At 42.6% G+C, this 18686-nt stretch overlaps 1 protein-coding gene across 1 annotated transcript in view; it reads left to right on the top strand.

The window, feature by feature from the left end:
- CEP162 (centrosomal protein 162) overlaps positions 1–18686 on the top strand; it is a 61905-nt gene that overhangs the window by 26305 nt on the left and 16914 nt on the right. The window contains exons 11-20 of the mRNA XM_054398300.1: positions 2047–2238; positions 2916–2997; positions 3786–4050; positions 5205–5472; positions 8181–8323; positions 9862–10089; positions 11319–11456; positions 13470–13582; positions 14722–14830; positions 16330–16456. Of these exons, the coding sequence (XP_054254275.1) occupies positions 2047–2238; positions 2916–2997; positions 3786–4050; positions 5205–5472; positions 8181–8323; positions 9862–10089; positions 11319–11456; positions 13470–13582; positions 14722–14830; positions 16330–16456 (1665 nt within the window). The remainder of the gene's footprint in view (positions 1–2046; positions 2239–2915; positions 2998–3785; positions 4051–5204; positions 5473–8180; positions 8324–9861; positions 10090–11318; positions 11457–13469; positions 13583–14721; positions 14831–16329; positions 16457–18686) is intronic.

The raw sequence follows: 18686 nt of genomic DNA, 5'->3' as shown, positions 1-18686 counted from the left end.
TGACATGGCAGTTTAATTTTTACTTTAATACCATCTCCCTTGGTTAGTCATCATAGCTAAAATTCTTTGGCAGCATTGGACGACAATTTTAGGTTCTGGGCAACCGGATCTAGTTGAGGATGTCCCTGCTTACTGTGGAGGGGGTTGGACTTAAATGACCTTTGGAGGTCCCTTCCTTCCCAGGCCATTCTATGATTCTGTGAATTACTGTTGTGGGTGTAGGTTTGCACCACCCAACAATCTGGAACTTGACCCCAACGAGGAAATTTATCACACTAGTCAGAATTTGGAAGCAAAATGAAATGTACATTTACAAAAGTAGACTAAGTATAAAAGACAATAAACATCTACAAAATATATTTACATATATTTACAGTTCAACAACAGCACAACACCCCCTTGTACAAAAAATTCATCTCTCTTTCTCTCTGCCCACCCTGGACACAAAAGAGTCCAGAGGGCTGTATTACAGCCAGCCCAAGTTACCTCTCTACTGTGCTGTACCTTACCCAAACAGAAATCAGCCAGGCAGCATGCAAGGTCACAGGCAGAACAGAGAAGCAAGAAGCAAGCTAGAGGCAGCCCAGAGAGAGAAAGAAACACCCTTGTGCTGCAGAATATAAGAAATCCTGCAGTCCAATGGGATGAGATAAATTTATCCAGCGTTATTCTGTCCAGCCCCTATGGGCTGTCCATTCCCTAGGCTCCAATCCTCTGGAAATACTTACAATTAAAAGTGTAACAGTTATAAAACACATTCTCTCCTAAAACTTTGTACAAAGGTGTATGCCATTTATATGCAGAGCATGGCTCTGATGGTATCTGGTAAAATAGTTACATCCCATGCTGTTGAAGTTTTAGTGCTGATAAAATACTGAGGTGGGGAGAGGGGTGGAGAGGCATGCAAACTGTAGATGAGACTATTTAGTATGTGCTACTAATTAACATGGCAACTGTTTATTTTTGTAGTAAAAAGAGAGATTGTCCAATATTTTTTTTTCATAACTGGAATGTCTGTCATCACCTAACAGACCACACTAGTAACTGAAGCACAGGGTCCAGTGGGGTGTTTCCCAGAACAGAAAATCCTGTAGTGTCGCCGACATGGACAGTGGCATTGAGTGCACCCTCAGCAAGTTCCCTGTTGGAGCCAAGCTGTGTGGTGCAGCAGGCATGCTGGAGAGAAGGGATCCATCCAGAGGGACCTTGACAGACTGGAGAGGTGGGCCCATGCCAGCCTCATGAAGTTCAACAAGACCAAGTGCAAGGTCCTGCATCTGGGTTGGGGCAATAACAAGCACTGATATAGGCTGGGCAGTGAGTGGCTTGAGAGCAGCTCTGAAGAAAAGGACTTGGGGGTGCTGGTAGATGAGAAGCTCAATATGAGCCACCAGTGTGGACTTGTAGCCCAGAAAGCCAATTATATCCTGGGCTACATCAAGAAAAGTGTGGGCAGCAGGTCAAGGGAGGTGATTCTCCCCCTCTACTCCACTCTGGTGAGACCCCACCTGGAGTACTGTGTCCAGTTCTGCAGCCCCTATTACAAGAAAGATCTGGGCGTGCTGAAACATGTCCAGAGAAGGGCCACCAGGATGATCAGAGGGCTGGAGCTCCTCTCCTATGGAGACAGACTGAGAGAGTTGGGGCTGTTCAGTCTGGAGAGGAGAAGGCTCCAAGGAGACCTTATTGTGGCCTTCCAGTATCTGAAGAGGGCTACAAGAAAGGTGGTTAGGGACTTTTTAGGATGTTGGGTGGTAACAGGACTAGGAGGAATGGATCCAAGCTAGAGGAGGGGAGATTTAGATGAGGTGTTAGGAATAAGTTCTTCACCATGAGGATGGTGATACACTGGAACAGGTTGCCCAGGGAGGTGGTGGAAGCCCCATTCCTGGAAGATTTTAAGGCCAGGCTGGATGTGGCTCTGAGCAACCCGATCTAGTGTGAGGTATCCCTGCCCATGTCAGGGGAATTTGAACTAGATGAGGGTCCCTTCCCACCTTGACAATTCTATGATTCTCTCATGAGCCTGCTTTTTTTTTTTTTCAGGCACTTCCTATGGACAAACCACCAGTGACATGGAGGCGTTGCACCAAGCCTACCGTCATATTGATCAGTCTTTGGGAGACACTGATGAGCAGAAACTGCAGGATTCTGCAGTGGCAGCCTCAGAATGCTTAGTGCAAGGTGTTTCACAAACCAATGACATCTGCTTAAAAAACATGTCAACTGCTGAATCAGGTAAATACCTCAAATGCATGTTTTGTGCAATCATGTAATGATGAGTTAACTGCTTATGTCTTTAATACTCCACTTAGGGCATTTAAAAATATTTCATTTAAACAATTTTTATTTTCCTAAGGTATCATAGAATAGTCTGGGCCAGAAGGGACCTCCAAAGGTCATCCAGTCTGACCTCTCCACAGTCAGCAGGGATGCCCCCAACCAGACCAGGTTGCCCAGGGCCCCACTGAGCCTCACCTTGAATATCTCTAGGGAAGAGGTCCCAACCACCTCCCTGGGCAACCCATTCCAGTGTTCCACCACCCTCATAGTAAAGAACTTGCTCCTAACATCCAATCTAAGTCTGCTCTTCTCTAGTTTGAAGCCATTGCCCCTTGTCCTGTCACTGCAGGCCTTTGTAAACAGTCTCTCTCCAGCCTTCCTGTAGGCCCCCTTCAGGTACTGGGAGGCTGCTATTAGGTCTCCCCAGAGCCTCTTCTTCTCCAGGCTGAACATCCCCAGGTCCCTCAGCCTGTCCTCATAGCAGAGGTGCTCCAACCCCATGATCATTTTCATGGCCCTCCTCTGGACCCACTTCATCAGATCCTTGTCCTTCCTATACACAGTACTTCAAGCGAGGTCTCACCAGAGCAGAGTTTGGTTGGTTTATTTTTTCTTTATTTTGTACAAATTAGATTTGCCTACTGTGGAAGAGTTGATGAAACCAATTAAAGGACATTCATTTAATGTCAGAAGTTTTCATGTGGAGCCTGAAAGGTATTTATTCCAGAGTGCTTTTTAAGAATTGTTGTAGTAACTTAAGTCCATTAACTAATTGTGAAAAACAGCTTAGTAAATGACTCAGCTATGTTTTTGCCTAATTAAATAATGAAATTTCATTGTGACTTGCACTGGCATTAAAACATTTGCAGTGCATTGTAAAATGAATATGTAGGCTAATTGGTTCAGACCAAGGATTCCCTTTTTTTAATTGATAAGCATCAATGTTTGCCACAACTTTGCTTTCCCAGTCTTCTGCTCTTTCCCTACCCCCATATATATGGATTTCAGCCCACATCCTATCCTAACTCTCTAACCTCCATAATCTAAGATCAAATCCTCTTTTTCTGCTTGTTCTCTTGATTCTTACTAACCTGTGTTCCATATTTCCTTCGGGTTTGCTCCAACTGTTGTCTGAAGCTGAAAGCCTAGGTCCTGGAACTGTCAGAATAGCTTATGCTTAGCAAATGAATTTTGGGAGCTTATCATGTAGCAGCACTCAGCAGAAATTACCATTCATTGTTTTATTAGCATTAATTGCATGCTTGCAGGTGTTCATCTTGTAGCTGAGTTTGGTGCCTCCATAAAAACAGTCACTACTGGGAAATGGCTTTGGAAGTGAATCTGTATAAATACGTCTGCAGGGTTGTTCTTAAAAGAAGCCTAGTGGCTCTTTGAAACACAGCAGTCTTCACAGCTGATACCTAAAGGAGAGATGCCCCACTTTCTCCAGAGTGCTAGGAAAGCAAAGGGCAAAAGTTTTATTCTGTATTTTTTTCTTGTAGTCTTGTGAAACTGGTAGACAGCACAGTAAATGACCTCATCAGCCACTCGCCCCTTGAGGAGCACCAGAATAATGCAGTTTGGGAGACAAACTCAATTGAAAAATTTAATAGAGAAGAGAGCAACCTTCTACAGAGAGCTGTGAGTGATGATAACATTCAGAGGGCAACTGAGAAAGAAATTCAGACCAGTGAAGTGCAGCCTGATGTACTAAGAGAAAAAATAGTACAAGCCTCTCTGCTTTCACAAGGCAGCAAAGCTAAACAAGTAAGTGATATCAATCAGATTTTTACCATATAGAAATACATTTTAAATGTGTATAGTTTTAGACTGCCTGTCATTTGATTCATTATGCTCTGATGTTTAGAAATCGAGAGACTGATGCTGTTTTTCTTGAAACTCCTGTTACCATTGCTGTTGTTAGAGGTAGCCCAATCCAGTGGACTGTGGGACCAGCAGATTTCTTTCTGTCCCAGCCCAGTATGTGCAAGGCTGCTGCAGTTCTGTCTCTCCACCTCAAGCTAGTAGCAAGTCTGAGGATGTGTTACCATTGAGGGGATGTGTATGAACACACACAGACTCAGAATAGAGACCATACATACAAAGAAACCAGTTAGAAATACAGTTTAATAGGAATATAGGAGAGACTGCAATGATCAGTGTAGGTGTTGGACAGGTGTGCTGACCAGTAATCTGGTGGTATTGCCAACTTGTTTAATCTTATTTTCTACTTCCTACATTTGTACCTATCTGATCCACCTTAAAATCTCGCTTTACCTAGATTTTGTCCTTCCCCTAGACATCCTGTAAGTTTTGCACCTTCTCAAACATACCAGAACAAGATTTACATAATTCCAAATCTTCTCCTTACATCCCCAAATTCTCTTCTCCTTGCATCCCCTAAATTAGCACCACACTCCTTAAGGCAATCCCTTATTCTGTCTGCAAGGAGTTGCAGGGAGAGAGGTGGGTTTCTTTGGCTGATTCATCCTGGTGGATTTTCCACCATGGCAAACAGTCTAGGCTTTCCCATTTGCTGGTTTTAGGTTGTGTGCTCTGTTTTTGATGATGAAGTTTAGCAGGGGTCTTCTGCCTGCACTGTTCCTTTCTTTTTCACTGAGTCTTTCTGTTCAGGTGATTAGCCATCAGTCATGAGCTACCTACTCTGGTAAGGTAAAGGTTCTGTAATGTCACACCACTTAACAGAAAATTTAAACAGGGCCAGGACAAGATACTTGCACTATGTAAGCTTCTGAAGTAGTAAAACTCTGCAAAATAACATACTATTAATTTGGGTAAAAATGATGATTCCTGCAGCCCTGGTAACTGGTTCTATGTCCTTTTAGTAGTAAAAAGCTACCTTCAGATCACACTGGGGCCTAAAACTTGAACTTGTTTTAAACAAACATGTTCTATTACAGGGTCTTCAATCTCATTCCTTGAAGAATGAAAGATCAGGATCAATGCCAACTAAACCCATGTTAAACAGGAATATCAGAAGTCCAGCAGCTTTACATAAAAAGAAACCTTTGTATGGTCCTCATGGGGTGATTAGAAGTTCTGGGTATGGGAAACCCTCTTCACCCTCAAAACAGTCTTTTCCAGCAAATGAAAAGAAAACACCAAGGGAAACTTTCAAAAAGACCATCGTGAAAGCCAAAAGTCCTGCAGATAGATCAAAATCTAAAGGTAATTGCATCATAAGAAATCTGAGTTTAAAAGCCAAAGAGCTTTCCTCTTCATGCTTTGTGTTGAACATAAATTTCAAAATGTAGAAGAAATCTTAAAGCCGAATGCTATTAATTGCTGATTTGTTTTTTTTCTGTATCAGCATGGAGTTGCTGGAAGAGAGACTTTTAAGTAAAGCTTTGAACTGTAGTCTTGTTTCACTTCCATTCATACCATCACTATGTTTGAGACCTAACTGTTGTTCACCAGTAGGACCAAAGCAACAGAAAAAGCTGGTGTTCAAAAATAAGTATCTAAAAATGGCATCTTTCATTGCAAAGATTTGCTGACACATTAACTACTGCATGTGGTGCCAATTTTCTGTTCTTGGGTGCTTCTTTTTATCTTTGCTTTCCTAGAGTACAAAGAAAGCACTAAAAAGAAAGTCCTGTTTTCTATTCATGTCTCTTGTAACAATACAGAGAACATCAGTTTAGTCCTGTTGGACTTCCAAGCCAGAGTTGGAAGTAAAGGACTGGACTGCTTTATTTTGGGGTGAAACCTGAAGAATTTCCTGAGATCACAGAATCACAGAAACATTCAGGTTGGAAAAGACCCTCAAGACCATCAAGTCCATCCGAGAACCCTACTCTACAAGGTTCACCCCTAAACCATATCTCTGAGTACCACATCCAAACCACCTTTAAACACATGCAGGGTAGGGGACTTAAAGACCTCCCTGAGCAGCACATTCCAATGCCTCACCACTCTTTCCATGAAATTTTTTTTCCTACTGTCCAGTCTAAACCTACCCAGTCACAGCTTGAGGCCATTCCCTCTTGTTCTATCACTAATTCCATGTGATAAGAGACCAGCACCAGCCTCTCCACAACATCCTTTCAGTTAGTTGTAGAGAATGAGGTCTCTCCTCAGCTTTCTTTTTTTCAAACTAACCATCCCCAGCTCCTTCAGTCACTCTTCATCAGATTTATTCTCCAGGCCCTTCCCCAGCTTCCTTGCCCTCCTCTGCACTGGCTCCTGCATCCAGCACTGCACCTCCACATCTCTCTTGTATTGAAGTGCCCAAAACTGAACACAGTACTCAAGGTGTGGCCTCACCAGAGCTGAGTCCAAGGGAACAACCACTTCCCTACTGCTGCTGGACACAGCATTTCTAATCCCAGCCAGGCTGCCTTTGGCTTTCTTGGCCACCTGGGCACACTGCTTGCTCCTATTCAGTTACTTGTCAATAATTCAGTCTAGAGCCTTTGCAGGCAATGTTTGCCATCTGAGGCACAGGAAATTAACTCTACAGCTGCCCAGGTTTTAGCACACTTTTAGCATGTAATGCTTTTAAAAACCCTGCAAGTAATGTTGGGGAAAGTGGTTTAGGGTTATATTGGCTGTTTTAGGGAGATGTTTCAGTGGCAGCTGTCGAATTCAGGGGCCTTAGTTCCTCATTGCAGTGCTTGGAAGTGTACAGCCAGATGGTGGTGGTGACGTAGATGGTGAGTCCCAAAAAAATGAGGCCATTAGCCTCGTTCCAACATGTTCTCCCATCTCTAGGTATAACCATTCCCCATAGCAGCTTCAAGTAACTGCAGAAGTTAATCTCACTGGAATGTCTTCTGCAGGGTCCTCTAAGAGAATAGCATTGAATGAAGCAATCCCCCTCATCAGTGCTAAGGGAGCACTTTTGTGAGGGGAAGTTTTGGATTTGGGAAGTCAAAGAATCACAAAACATTAGAAGTTGAAAGGGACCTCCAGAGATCATTGAGTACAACCCACTGCCAAAGCAGGATCACGTGGGGTAGTCTGCACAGGAATGCATCCAGGTGGGTTTGGAAAGCCTCCAGAGAAGGAGACTCCACAACCTCTCTGGGCAGCCTGTTCCAGTGCTCTGTCACCCTCACTGGAAAGAAGTTTCTCCTAATGTTGAGGTGAAACCTTCTATATTCAAGTGTGTATCCATTGTTCCTTGTCTTATTAGTGTGCACCACCAAAAAGAGCCTGGCCCCCTCCACTTGACACCCACCCCTCAGATATTTGTAGATATTTCTGTGATCCCCTCTCAGCTTTCTCAAGACCAAGCAGCCCCAGGTCTCTCAGTCTCTCTTTGTAGAGGAGGTGCTCAAGTCCACTAATCATCCTTGTGGCTCTCTGTTGGATTCTCTCCAGCAGGTGCCCTTAGCCTAAATTGCTATAAGCAGAGACGTAGTTACTTTCTGTACTGCAGAAGACTGAGGTGTGAATAGTTCCATGTATGATAATTGCTCTCTAGGGAAAACTTTTCTGTGATTCTGTGATTTTTAATCTCCAGTCAAGTTGTTCCACATAGATGTTGCATGTCTTTGTTTGCTGACTGCACTCCAAAGTCCATTTTTTAAAATTGCTATGTCTTTTTTTCCACTGTAGCTTGAAATATACTGTATACTTTGGTAACTGGCCAATTAAGCAGAGAGCTGAGGTTATCCTTGTTTCATGAAGGATTTGTTTATCCAGCTACATTTTTTCAGTTGTTCCCTTGGGTTTTATCAGTTCCTTACTTAAAAAATAATAATGAAAAAAAAGAAAACATTTTCTCATTGCTCTCAAGTTTCTATAATTAGTTGAAAATTCAGGCTGTAAAATAAGTTTTATGCCTAAGAGATGGATGACATTAATAGAATTTTTGAAAGGGCATTAAACAATTTAATTTTGTTCTATTTTTACTTTCTGCCTAAATGAAGAAGCCTTGTTTGCTACTAGGATAATAAAATCTGCAACAAATGAACCAGCCTCGAAGGGAAGTATTAACAGAGCTTTGTCTGCCCAATCAGTTGTTAATAATCTTGGACACCAGACTGTGGATTATTGCAAGCAATATCAGCATGTAAGTAATGAAGAGTGATGCTCCTAATTGTAGTTTGTACAGCTTTGTTTGCCAAGCCTGTTTTAATCATAGAACTGTAGAATCATAGAATGGTAGGGGTTGTAAGAGACCTCCAGAAATCATCTAGTTCAAGCCCCCTGCCAAAGCAGGGTCACCTAGGGCAGGCCACACAGGAATGAATCCAGGTGGGTTTTGGGAGCCTCCAGAGAAGGATACTCCACAGCCTTTCTGGGCATCCTGTTCCAGTGCTCTGTCACCCTCACCATAAAGAACTTTCTCCTCATACTGAGGTGGAACGTCCTGTGTTGTAGCTTGTATCTATTGTTCTTGTCCTGTTACTGGACACCACCAGAAAGAGACTGGCACATTCATCTTGACACCCATGTCTCAGATATTGATAGACATTGGTCAGATCCACTCTCAACCTTCTCTTCTCAAGACTAAACAGCCCCAGGGCTCTCAGCCTTTCTTTGTAGGAGCGATATTCAAGTCGCAGTCATCCTCGTGGCTCTCTGTTGGATTCTCTCCAGCAGGTCCCTGTCTCTCTTGAACTGGGGAGCCCAAAATTGAACACAATATCCCAGGTGTCGTCTCTCTGGGGTAGAGTAGAGCAGGAGAAGAACCACCCTGGACCTGCTGGACACACTTTTCTTAATGCACCCCTGGATACCATTGGCTCTCTTGGCCACAAGGGCACATTGCTGTCCCTTGGATAACTTACTGTCCACTAGGTCTCCAAGGTCTTTCTCCATGGAGCTTCTTCCTTGTAATAACTGTCACAAGATTGTTAGAGGCTGAAATCTTGAATAAAGACTTCCCTTTAATCAACTATTATGTTTTGCTTTTAAAAGATGCAAGTATAATCATACTGCTTTTCAGTTGCTTGCATAATTCTATTACTTAGTTGGTTCTATGTAGTTAAAGTTGGAATGCTTATTAATTTCTAAAAAATACTCATTTGTGCTAGGAAAGGGGAAAATTTTAAATTAAACTTTAAAAAGTATTCTGTTATGAATGTTAAATAGCACTACTGTTTGGGTTCTTTTTTCTCTTTGCATTGCACTGAATATTTAATAATCTTCTGGCTTCTTCAAGATGGAGAATACTTTGAATACTTAATAGTATCTTCTGACTTCTTCAAGATAACTGAATCTGCAGTGCCATGATGGATTTTTTTCCTTTAGAAACTGTATAAAGAATTAATCATTGAATACGTTATTGCTTTTCAAAAAGTAAGAGGCAGAATAATTCTAGTAGTGGCTCTCATATGAGAGTTGTGTGGTTTTCACTGGTTTTTTTTGGTCTTGTTTTCCTCATGTATTTTGGAAGTAAGAAAGTAGCTCAGTAAAGTAAATGCAGGTTGTTTTGCTGTAGAATGTTGGGGAGTTTTGTTTGTTGGTTTGTTTTTTATTTTCAAGTGCCTTCTGTGGTTTTTAAGAACTAGACCACCCAGTTAAATAAAACTGCTGAGTGGAATTTTGGATAAACAAGTCATTTCAATGTTTCTCTGATTTATTTTTTTTTTACCTCTTCATTAGGATTTATCTTTTTCTCCTACCAAAAGCTGCGACAGAGAATTGTATTTGCTCAAACGATTGCAAGTCGCAGAGGAGGACCTGAACACAGCTAATGATTTGATTCAACAGCTAACCAGCAGGGTTTCACAGAAGGAGAAAGAGCTGGAGACCAAGATAGTAGAGTTGAAAACAGAGCATGGAAAAGAACTTTCTCGGCTGGGTCAGGAAAACTATGTTCTTCAGAGTAAGGTATTTTATCGCCTTGTATCCCATTACTGTACAACAGGAGAAACACTGCTGCTGAAAATTTAATGGTATTTTACAGGAGTTGTTAAATGAGCAGAAAATCCAGATTTACACACAGACTTCTAGTGTGTGAATGCATGCCTGCTGCTACATTTACTGCTCAGAACACATGATCTTTTTTTTTTTTTTTTTTTCCCAAATTCCTGAGTTCCTTTGGTTTGCTATTTTTGTTGTTCCTGCGATTCGGGGGCCATTGGGTGACGAACGGTGCACGAACCCTGTTGCTGTATAGCAACGAGATTCCAGAAATGCAGAGAGCAGAGGATCTCAGAAGTCCTCCCAAAGTCCTTTATTACTGCAAGGTAGAATCCCTAGCATTACAGAGTCTCAGAGTGTCCTTGACAGAGGAAGTCCTGGAAGCCCTTAACAAACAAAGCAGCTAACAGAAATAGAAGTCCTGAGTATATCCCTAGCAGCATCCCTAAACTGAAGCCATATCCGACATCCCTAGACAAGCCCTAACCCGCCCCCCAGTCCCCTTTATAGCTTGCAGTGGCTGTTTTTTACACTCTTTACTATCAATCAATCAATTAACCAATAAAACCCAACCACATACCTAAGCTAAAATCTTTTCCCAATAAGAGGTGCCAGCATGTCAAGGAGGTGGCTTCTGCAGCATGTTCCAACCAAAGGGTGCCAGTTCTTGGCACACATGGAATGTTATTGTTTTGGTCAGCTAAGGAATCATGCACTCTGCACGTGTCTAGCAGCAGCCCTCAGAACAGTGGCTGTAACATTTTGAGAGTTATTCAGCAGATGGTTTGGTTTGGGTTTTTTTTGCAAAAATTTAACTCATTTGTGTTAAAACAAAGAAAACAAGAGGTTAACAGATACCCACAGATGGGCACTGTATGTTGAGATACATTGTTTATCTCTTTGGTGCTTTATTCAATGTTATGTTTTGTCTCTGTGTTATTCCACAATACCCTCCTGTCTCAATAGATGAGAAAAGAGGAGGAAGAATAAAACTGATCTCTCCCCAACTTTTTATAGGTTGTTCATGTTTTGTAGTGCTCCTGTAGTACTTGAATAAAGATTGGCTCATTGAGCTGCTTTCACATCTTAATGAAAAGATTGACCTGTTTATATTCTGAAAGTGTAATCTTGTGGAGAATTCCACATTGCTAACAAAACTTTCTTATTTAACTGTGTGTCTTTTTTCTTTTTGAAAGTTAAGGAGTATGGAAGAGCTGACTAAAGAGAAGAGATGGGCCCATCATACAGAAGCAGCTCCTATCACTGAAGAAAAACTGGCACAAATACAAAAAGAAGTTGAAGACCAAGAGTTCATTATTCAAGGTTATCAACAGGTAATACCATGCAGTATATCAAGCTGTTCTAGCCAGTTGCAAACCCAAAATTATTTCATGGCTACTATTTTCTGTTATAAACAGTTATCTTGCTATCTAAAAAAGGGGATGAAGTTCAGGTGTGAATGGCAAACATGCACTGTATATTTCAAAAGTGTTTCACAGGTGTCTAGCTTGGGCAGTTATTTCTAGTTTCTAGGGGTTTTGGGCAGGTATATCTAGTTTCTGTGACTCAATATATCTGTGCTGGAATGTGTCCAGAGAAGGGCCATGAGGATGATCAGAGGGCTGGAGCACCTCTCCTGTGAGGACAGACTGAGAGAGTTGGGGCTGTTCACTTTGGAGGAGAGAAGGCTCCAAGGAGACCTTCTTGTGGCCTTCCAGTATCTGAAGGCGACCTACAAGAAAGCTGGGGAGGGACTTTTCGGAGTGTTAGGTAGTGATAGGACTAGGGGGAATGGATCCAAGCTAGAGGGGAGATTTTGATTAGACGTTAGGAATAAGTTCTTCACCATGAGGATGGTGAGAGACTGGAGTGGGTTGCCCAGGGAGGTGGTAGAAGCCCCATCCCTGGAGGTTTTGAAGGCCAGGCTGGATGTGGCTCTGAACAACCTGATCCCTGCCCATGGCAGGGGGGTTGGAACTAGATGATCCTTGGGGTTCCTTCCAACCTTGACAATTCTGTGATTCTGTGTAATTCTGTTCTATATTGTAAAAAAATATGCTGACTTTTCATGGAAGGACTTGGAAGGTACTGTGTGACCAATAAGGAACCACAAATGGTTTGTACCAAATGTAACAGAAAACTAGTCTTTTTAAGCCCTATCAGAAGTCTGGAGGGTTGTCTTTTTAAAATATTTTTTCACAGGATCTGAGCAGCTGATTTCAAAGAAGCCTTATCAGTGTGCCTGATTTGTATCACTTAGTCAAGTGTAGAAAGAGGTAATGCCAGCTTAATAATCATTTCGAATACTTGCAGCTATAAAATCAAATAGTTAATTTAGTTTAAGCAGTGTCCATACCATGTCTTGGTATAGGCACAATGTCCTGTCAGTATAGCTGTGAACATCTCGTATCTGTGATGGTTTGTGTCCACAGAATTTGGGCAGGAAGAGCTCTGATCTGTCAGCACCCATCTAGGTACATGCTTTTAGACTACAGTTCATAGATTCATGGAATGGTTTGGGTTTGAAGGGATCTTAGAGATCATCTAGTTCCAACACCCCTACCATGGGCAGGGACACCTTCCACTAGACTTAGACCACTAGGCCTGTGAGGAGAGGTTGAGGGAACTGGGGTTGTTTAGCCTGGAGAAGAGGAGGCTCAGGGAAGACCTTATTGGTCTCTACAACTACCTGAAAGGAGGTTGTAGCCAGGTGAGGGTTGGTCTCTTCTCCCAGGCAACCAGTGGCAGAATGAGAGGACACAGTCTCAAGCTGCGCCAGGGGAAGTTTAGGCTTGAGGTGAGGAGAAAGTTCATCACAAAAAGAGTTATTGGCCATTGGAATGTGCTGTCCAGGGAGGTGGTGCAGTCACTGTTCCTGGAGATGTTCAAAAAAAGGTTGGATGTGGCACTTAGAGCCATGGTTTAGTTGTCAGGTGGTGTTGGGTGATAGGTTGGATTTGATGATCTCTGAGGTCTTTTCCAACCTGGTTGATTCTGTGATTCGGTTGCTCAAGGCCTCATCCAACCTAGCCTTGAACACTTCCAGGGAGGTGGCATCCATAACCTCCCTGGGCAACCTGTTCCAGTGTCTCACCACCCTTACTGGAACTGGTCTAGGTTCTCCAGAGTGAGCAGAGACTTGGGCAAGATTGTAAAGGTCACTGTGTATTGCTTTAGCGTAAAGATAATTAAAGTAGAAATCCATTTTAGAAACTTAGCAATAAAGCATTTAGTATTTACTTCCACTGTTTCAGCAGGCAAGCTATGCAAGTCATAGACAATTGGCTTTGAAGTGGATAAAACAGTAATTTATGAACATTCTTTAACTTTGTCTGTTTCATCTTTAGGAAAATGAGAGGTTATACAAACAAATGAAAGAGCTGCAGAGCCAAAACAAAAAAAATGAGGAACGAATGTTTAAGGAAAATCAGTGCTTAATGTCTGAATTAATAGCCATAAGGTAGGCAACCTAAAAATCTCTGGAGTTTTCAGCTGAGCTTATTAGTTTTATTTATGAATCTCTGTGGAGCCTGCCAGATGCATGTTTTCCACTGTTCCCTGGGAGTCTGGGTTGGTTTTTTTCCTTTTGAGATTTACATTGATTATGAGCACTTCGTTCTTAGTCATCTCGCTGATCTTGCAGACCTGTGGGAATGCTATAAATCTTTCACTTGGACTATTTCAGTGCTAAAATTCAAACATTCTTATTCTTATCGAAGTGTAATACATATGCTACACTTGGTTTGGTATTAGGCCTCTGCTCACATGTCAAAATGTTTTGATACTGCTGTAGGATACATAGTAAATCGGGGTCCCAAGAGATCCTGGTAGTGGAGAAATCATTGAGTTCACTGCGCTGTAGGTCCTGTAAGATTTGTATACTGTGCTAGTAATGAGGAAAAAAAAAACAACTAGCAATTGTGTGTGTTCCTGATTTACAAATCTTTTTTGTAGTTGATGAGTTCCACTGAGGCAGAGTAGGATTTGTTTCCCTCCCTTGTGTAGACCCAACAAACAGGTTTGTGCAAGGTGAACAGACTTCACCTCACAGATGAATTTTTTTTTTTGGTGTAAAGATGTACTGCAGAGTTGCTTCTTTCTTTAAGCCTGCACAGATAGACTTTTATAGATCCATAGAATGGTTTGTGTTGGAAGGGACCTTAAATATCACCTAGTTCCAACCCCCCTTCCATAGGCACAGGGATATCTTCCACTGGACCAAGTTGCTCACGGCCTCATCCAACCTGGCCTTGAACACCTCCAGGAAGGGGGTATCCATAACCTCTCTGGGCAACCTATTCCAGTGTCTCACCACCCTCACTGTGAAGAATTTCTTCCTAATATCCAGTCTAAATATACCCTCCTCAAGCTTCAATCCATTCCCTCTTGTTTACAAGCCCTTTTAAAAAGTCCCTTCCTGGGTTTCTTGCAGACCTCCTTTCAGGCCCTGGAAGGCTCCTGAAATGTCTCCTCAGAGCCACCTTTTCTCCAGACTTTCTAGCACCATTAGGGAGGAGTAGTTGTGTTTCTGTTGTAGTATGCCACTGTTAGTACACCAAGGCAGTGCTTTGCATGAATGTTTTTGCTGTCACCACATAGAGAAAAGATGGAGAAGACTAACAACATCCAGTCATGGATCATGCAGGACTCTGAGCCAGCCAGAAATCGGAGTTTCACAGAATTGATTTCAGAGCTTCGAGCAGCACAGGTAGGTTTATGCCAAGCCTCATTTTCATGTGTTCTCACCAAGAAATGCATGACTTTTCATACTGTAGACTAGTAATATAAATTAAGTAGTGGACCATCCACTATTATTTGCCACACTTGTGTATCACAAGTACCTCATTTGATGAACTCTAGAAGTCCCCCAAAGCAGAGATTCACTGAAAGAAGTGCAGTGTTGCCATGTTTACTGCAAATTCTGAACTAACTTGTGAGAGCTTGCAGAAATAATGGTGCATCTATACCCAGAAGTTGATCCCAGCTTGGTACCAAGTAAGTTCCAGGAAAGAAAATCAGAGTGAAAAGAATTGGTTGTTATTCACTCACAGAACTCTTTTTGTAGTCTTATAGCTGCTTATAGTTTTCATGGAGGATGTTTAGCAAGCTTCATGTTAAAGGTTTCAGGAACTTCTGTTGTTCTGCTCACTGCAAGTGGAGACTGTTCTGGTACATACTTCCTCTGACAGTTGTAGAAATTAAAAGCTGCTGCTTTTTATTTTTGAAGCTTCTTTTTTTTCATTGCTATTATTATTAGGGGAAAAAACAAATAAACAACAAAACAAACAAACCAGGAAACAACCAACCACAGCAAACCAAATGGTTAGGTAGGTGATAAAAGGATCTGAATGAATCGAAGACCAGGAGAGCCATTCCTGGTCTGACTTTTTTGCTCTCTAGGAGTTCCCTAGTTCCAACCTCATAGGTGCCGTTGCTACGCTTCCCTGTCCTAACGTGCAGGGTGCAGCCTGTAATGAGACTTAACACAAGAACCAAATATGGAAAGACACTGAAAGATAACAGTAAGAGTCAAGCACACAGCACAGAGAGCAGTGCCTCTGTTCACACCACAGCAATGCAAACAGTACCCTTGCAAACTCGAGAAGTGCATGTAGACTGATCCTGTTCAGCAGATCAGAGCAATAGCTCTCCAGCAGTGACACGAACACATGCACGTGTGGCCACTGCTGGCCCTAGGCACTTCATCTATTTACTGGCTAGCCCCAAAACCTCAGCCCCTGCTGTTGCTGCTCCTTGTACCTATGGATCAGTATGACTGATCAGTATGATCAGAAGCTGACGCTGAAACTTGTCATCCTACTTAGTCTTGTAGTTAGCTAGTGATCACACAGACAGAACACAGAGTGCACGCAGCAAGTGGTGAGAAAGAGAATGTAGTAAATTAAACTGTTGGAGAATAAATCTGTCCATTTAAGATACAGTCTTAATTCTTAGACATAAGTCATTTTCCTTGCTGACCCTCCCAAAAGGCAGATATTTTCTACTTCTAAGACAATCATGTAAGGCTTATTAAAATATATGTGTGGAGTTTTATTGTTTGGGTGTTTTTAACCTTAAGGTTTACCATGCTGTGCCTTAGCAAAAACAAAACTAGAAAACCTGGTGAAAAAGCATATTCAGGTTTTCTGTATGGCAGTTTGTGGTTATTTTTTTTTTTCTTGTCTTACCTTTTGATCTAAAACTCAGAGGGAAGAAGCTAAATTACAAGAAGAGATAAGGCGGCTCAAACAAGAGAAGCAAGCTCTTGAGGTAGACTTGGGACAAGCAAAGAAGGAGAGAGATATAGCAAAAGTTCAGATTGCCTCCACGTCAGGTAAAGCAACTTCATTTTGTTAAATAATTCTCTCTGCTCTGTGGTTCACTGTCTTGGTTTGAGTGGACAGAAAGCCAATCACGTCCTGGGCTGCATCAAAAGATGTGTGGCCAGCAAATCCGGAGAGGTGATTCTGCCACTTTGCTCTGGTGAGACCTCACCTGCAGTACTGTGTGCAGGTCTGGAGCCCTCAATATAGGAAGGACATGGACCTGATGGAGAGGGTCCAGAGGAGTGCCAGGAAAATGATCAGGGGGTTGGAGCAGCTCTGCTATGAGGGCAGGCTGAGGGAGCTGGGGGTGTTCAGCCTGGAGAGGAGGAGGCTCCAGGGAGACCTGATAGCAGCCTCCCAGTACCTGAAGGGAGCCTACAGGAAGGATGGAGAGAGACTGTTTACAAAGGCCTGCAGAGACAGGACGAGGGGCAATGGCATCAAACTAGAGAAGGGCAGATTTAGACTGGATATCAGGAAGAAGTTCTTCACCATGAGGATGGTGGAACACTGGAACAGGTTGCCCAGGGAGGTGGTTGAGGCTCCTTCCCTGGAGACATTCAAGATGAGGCTTGATGAGGGCCTGGGCAACCTGATCTAGTTGGGGATGTCCCTGCTGACTGCAGGGACGTTGGACTTGGATGACTCTTGGAGATCCCTTCCAGCCTGGACCATTCTATGATTCTATTTTACCTTCCCCAAAAGATTAAAATAAAAACACTCCACAGAATTAGAAATGTAACTGGAAATCATAGAATCAGTCAGGGTTGGAAGGGACCACAAGGATCATCTAGTTCCAACCCCCCTGCCATAAATACTATTCACAAATATATACAAAAGTACAAAATACACAAATTCATATTCAGACTCAGCTCAGTTCTCCAACCTGGGCTTACCACAGCCATCAAAAACCTTCCCCCCAGCCAGGCCAAAAAGCAGGCCTCAGTGCCCCCTCTATGCCTCCCTGCTGACCCCCCTCAAACCTAGGCCTGAATTGCATAGCATGAAATTTGCTACATGGCCAAGGCCACAGAAAGGCCTAAAACATCCCCCAGAATACCAAGCAAGAGATAAAGGCCCACACTGGGAGCAGGAGAGAGGGAGAAAAGGGCAGACTAGGCTGTAATGTCTGCTTATACAGGGGAGATGCAGGAAGGATGGGATGAAATAACCAAGATTGCCCTTGCCTGTGCCCACCTCCTTGTACTTCTCTGGTACTCCTGGAGCACTTTTCTCCGTGGTTAAGACATCCAGTCTTAAGCCCACAACATTCACTAAAGAAATACGTGACTAAAACATGTTTCTTATTAAAATATCACTTAGTCAGATGCATTCAGGCAATTTCCAAATACTGTCTCAACTTCTGGTAGTAGCTACAGGGCACTCTGTTAGAAAACCTTTTCTTTTAGCCAGCCAAACCCTTTGTTCTTGCCTGTTAAATTTGATTTCGTGATAATCTCCCACTGGGCACAGAACCCAGACAATTCTATTTACATGACAACTCTGTTCATAAGAAAAGATTTACTGTGTTGTATCTCCTATTTAGATCTTGTCCATTGGTTGCCTACAGCTTAAGCCTTGTGACTTCTTTTGGCTTTCTCACTGGAACTCTTTCCAGTTTGACTTTAGCTTTGTTAGTGAGAGAGGGCCAGAGACTGGACTCTTACACTTCCAGTATCTGGCATCACAGGAGCTCAGATTTGTACTGTTTGCCTCCATGTCTCTTCTCAAAAAGTTTGATCCCTAAATGAGTATGGTCAATACATATCTAAGTATATTGTCATGCATGTGGTTACTGAAAACGTGTTTTGGAATGTCATCAAGAATAGATCCCCCTGGGATTCTGTTTTCAATACTTCCCATGGCAAACTGTGAACCATTGAGTACTACTATGTATAGAATTATAGAATAATGGAAGAGACCTTAAAGATCATCCAGTTCCAACCCCCCTGCCATGGGCAGGGTCACCCTCCACTAGACCAGGTTGCTCAAGGCCTCATCCAGCCTGGCCCTGAACACCTCCAGGGAGAGGGAATTCACATGGGCAACCTGTTCCAGAGTCTCACTGCCCTCATTGTAAATAATTTCTTCCTAATATCTTGTCTAAATCTACCCTCCTCGAGTTTCAAGCCAATTCCCTCTTGTCCTACCCCTACAAGCCCTTGTAAAAAGTCCCTTCCTGGCTTTTCTGCAGACCCCCTTCAGGTATGAGGGAAAGTTTTCTGATTTTCAAATACT

Source organism: Indicator indicator, chromosome 2 (genome assembly GCF_027791375.1).
Source record: "Indicator indicator isolate 239-I01 chromosome 2, UM_Iind_1.1, whole genome shotgun sequence".
Classification (NCBI taxonomy): domain Eukaryota; kingdom Metazoa; phylum Chordata; class Aves; order Piciformes; family Indicatoridae; genus Indicator; species Indicator indicator.
Note: the sequence above shows the minus strand (reverse complement) of the source record. Positions and strands in the feature narration are given on the sequence as shown.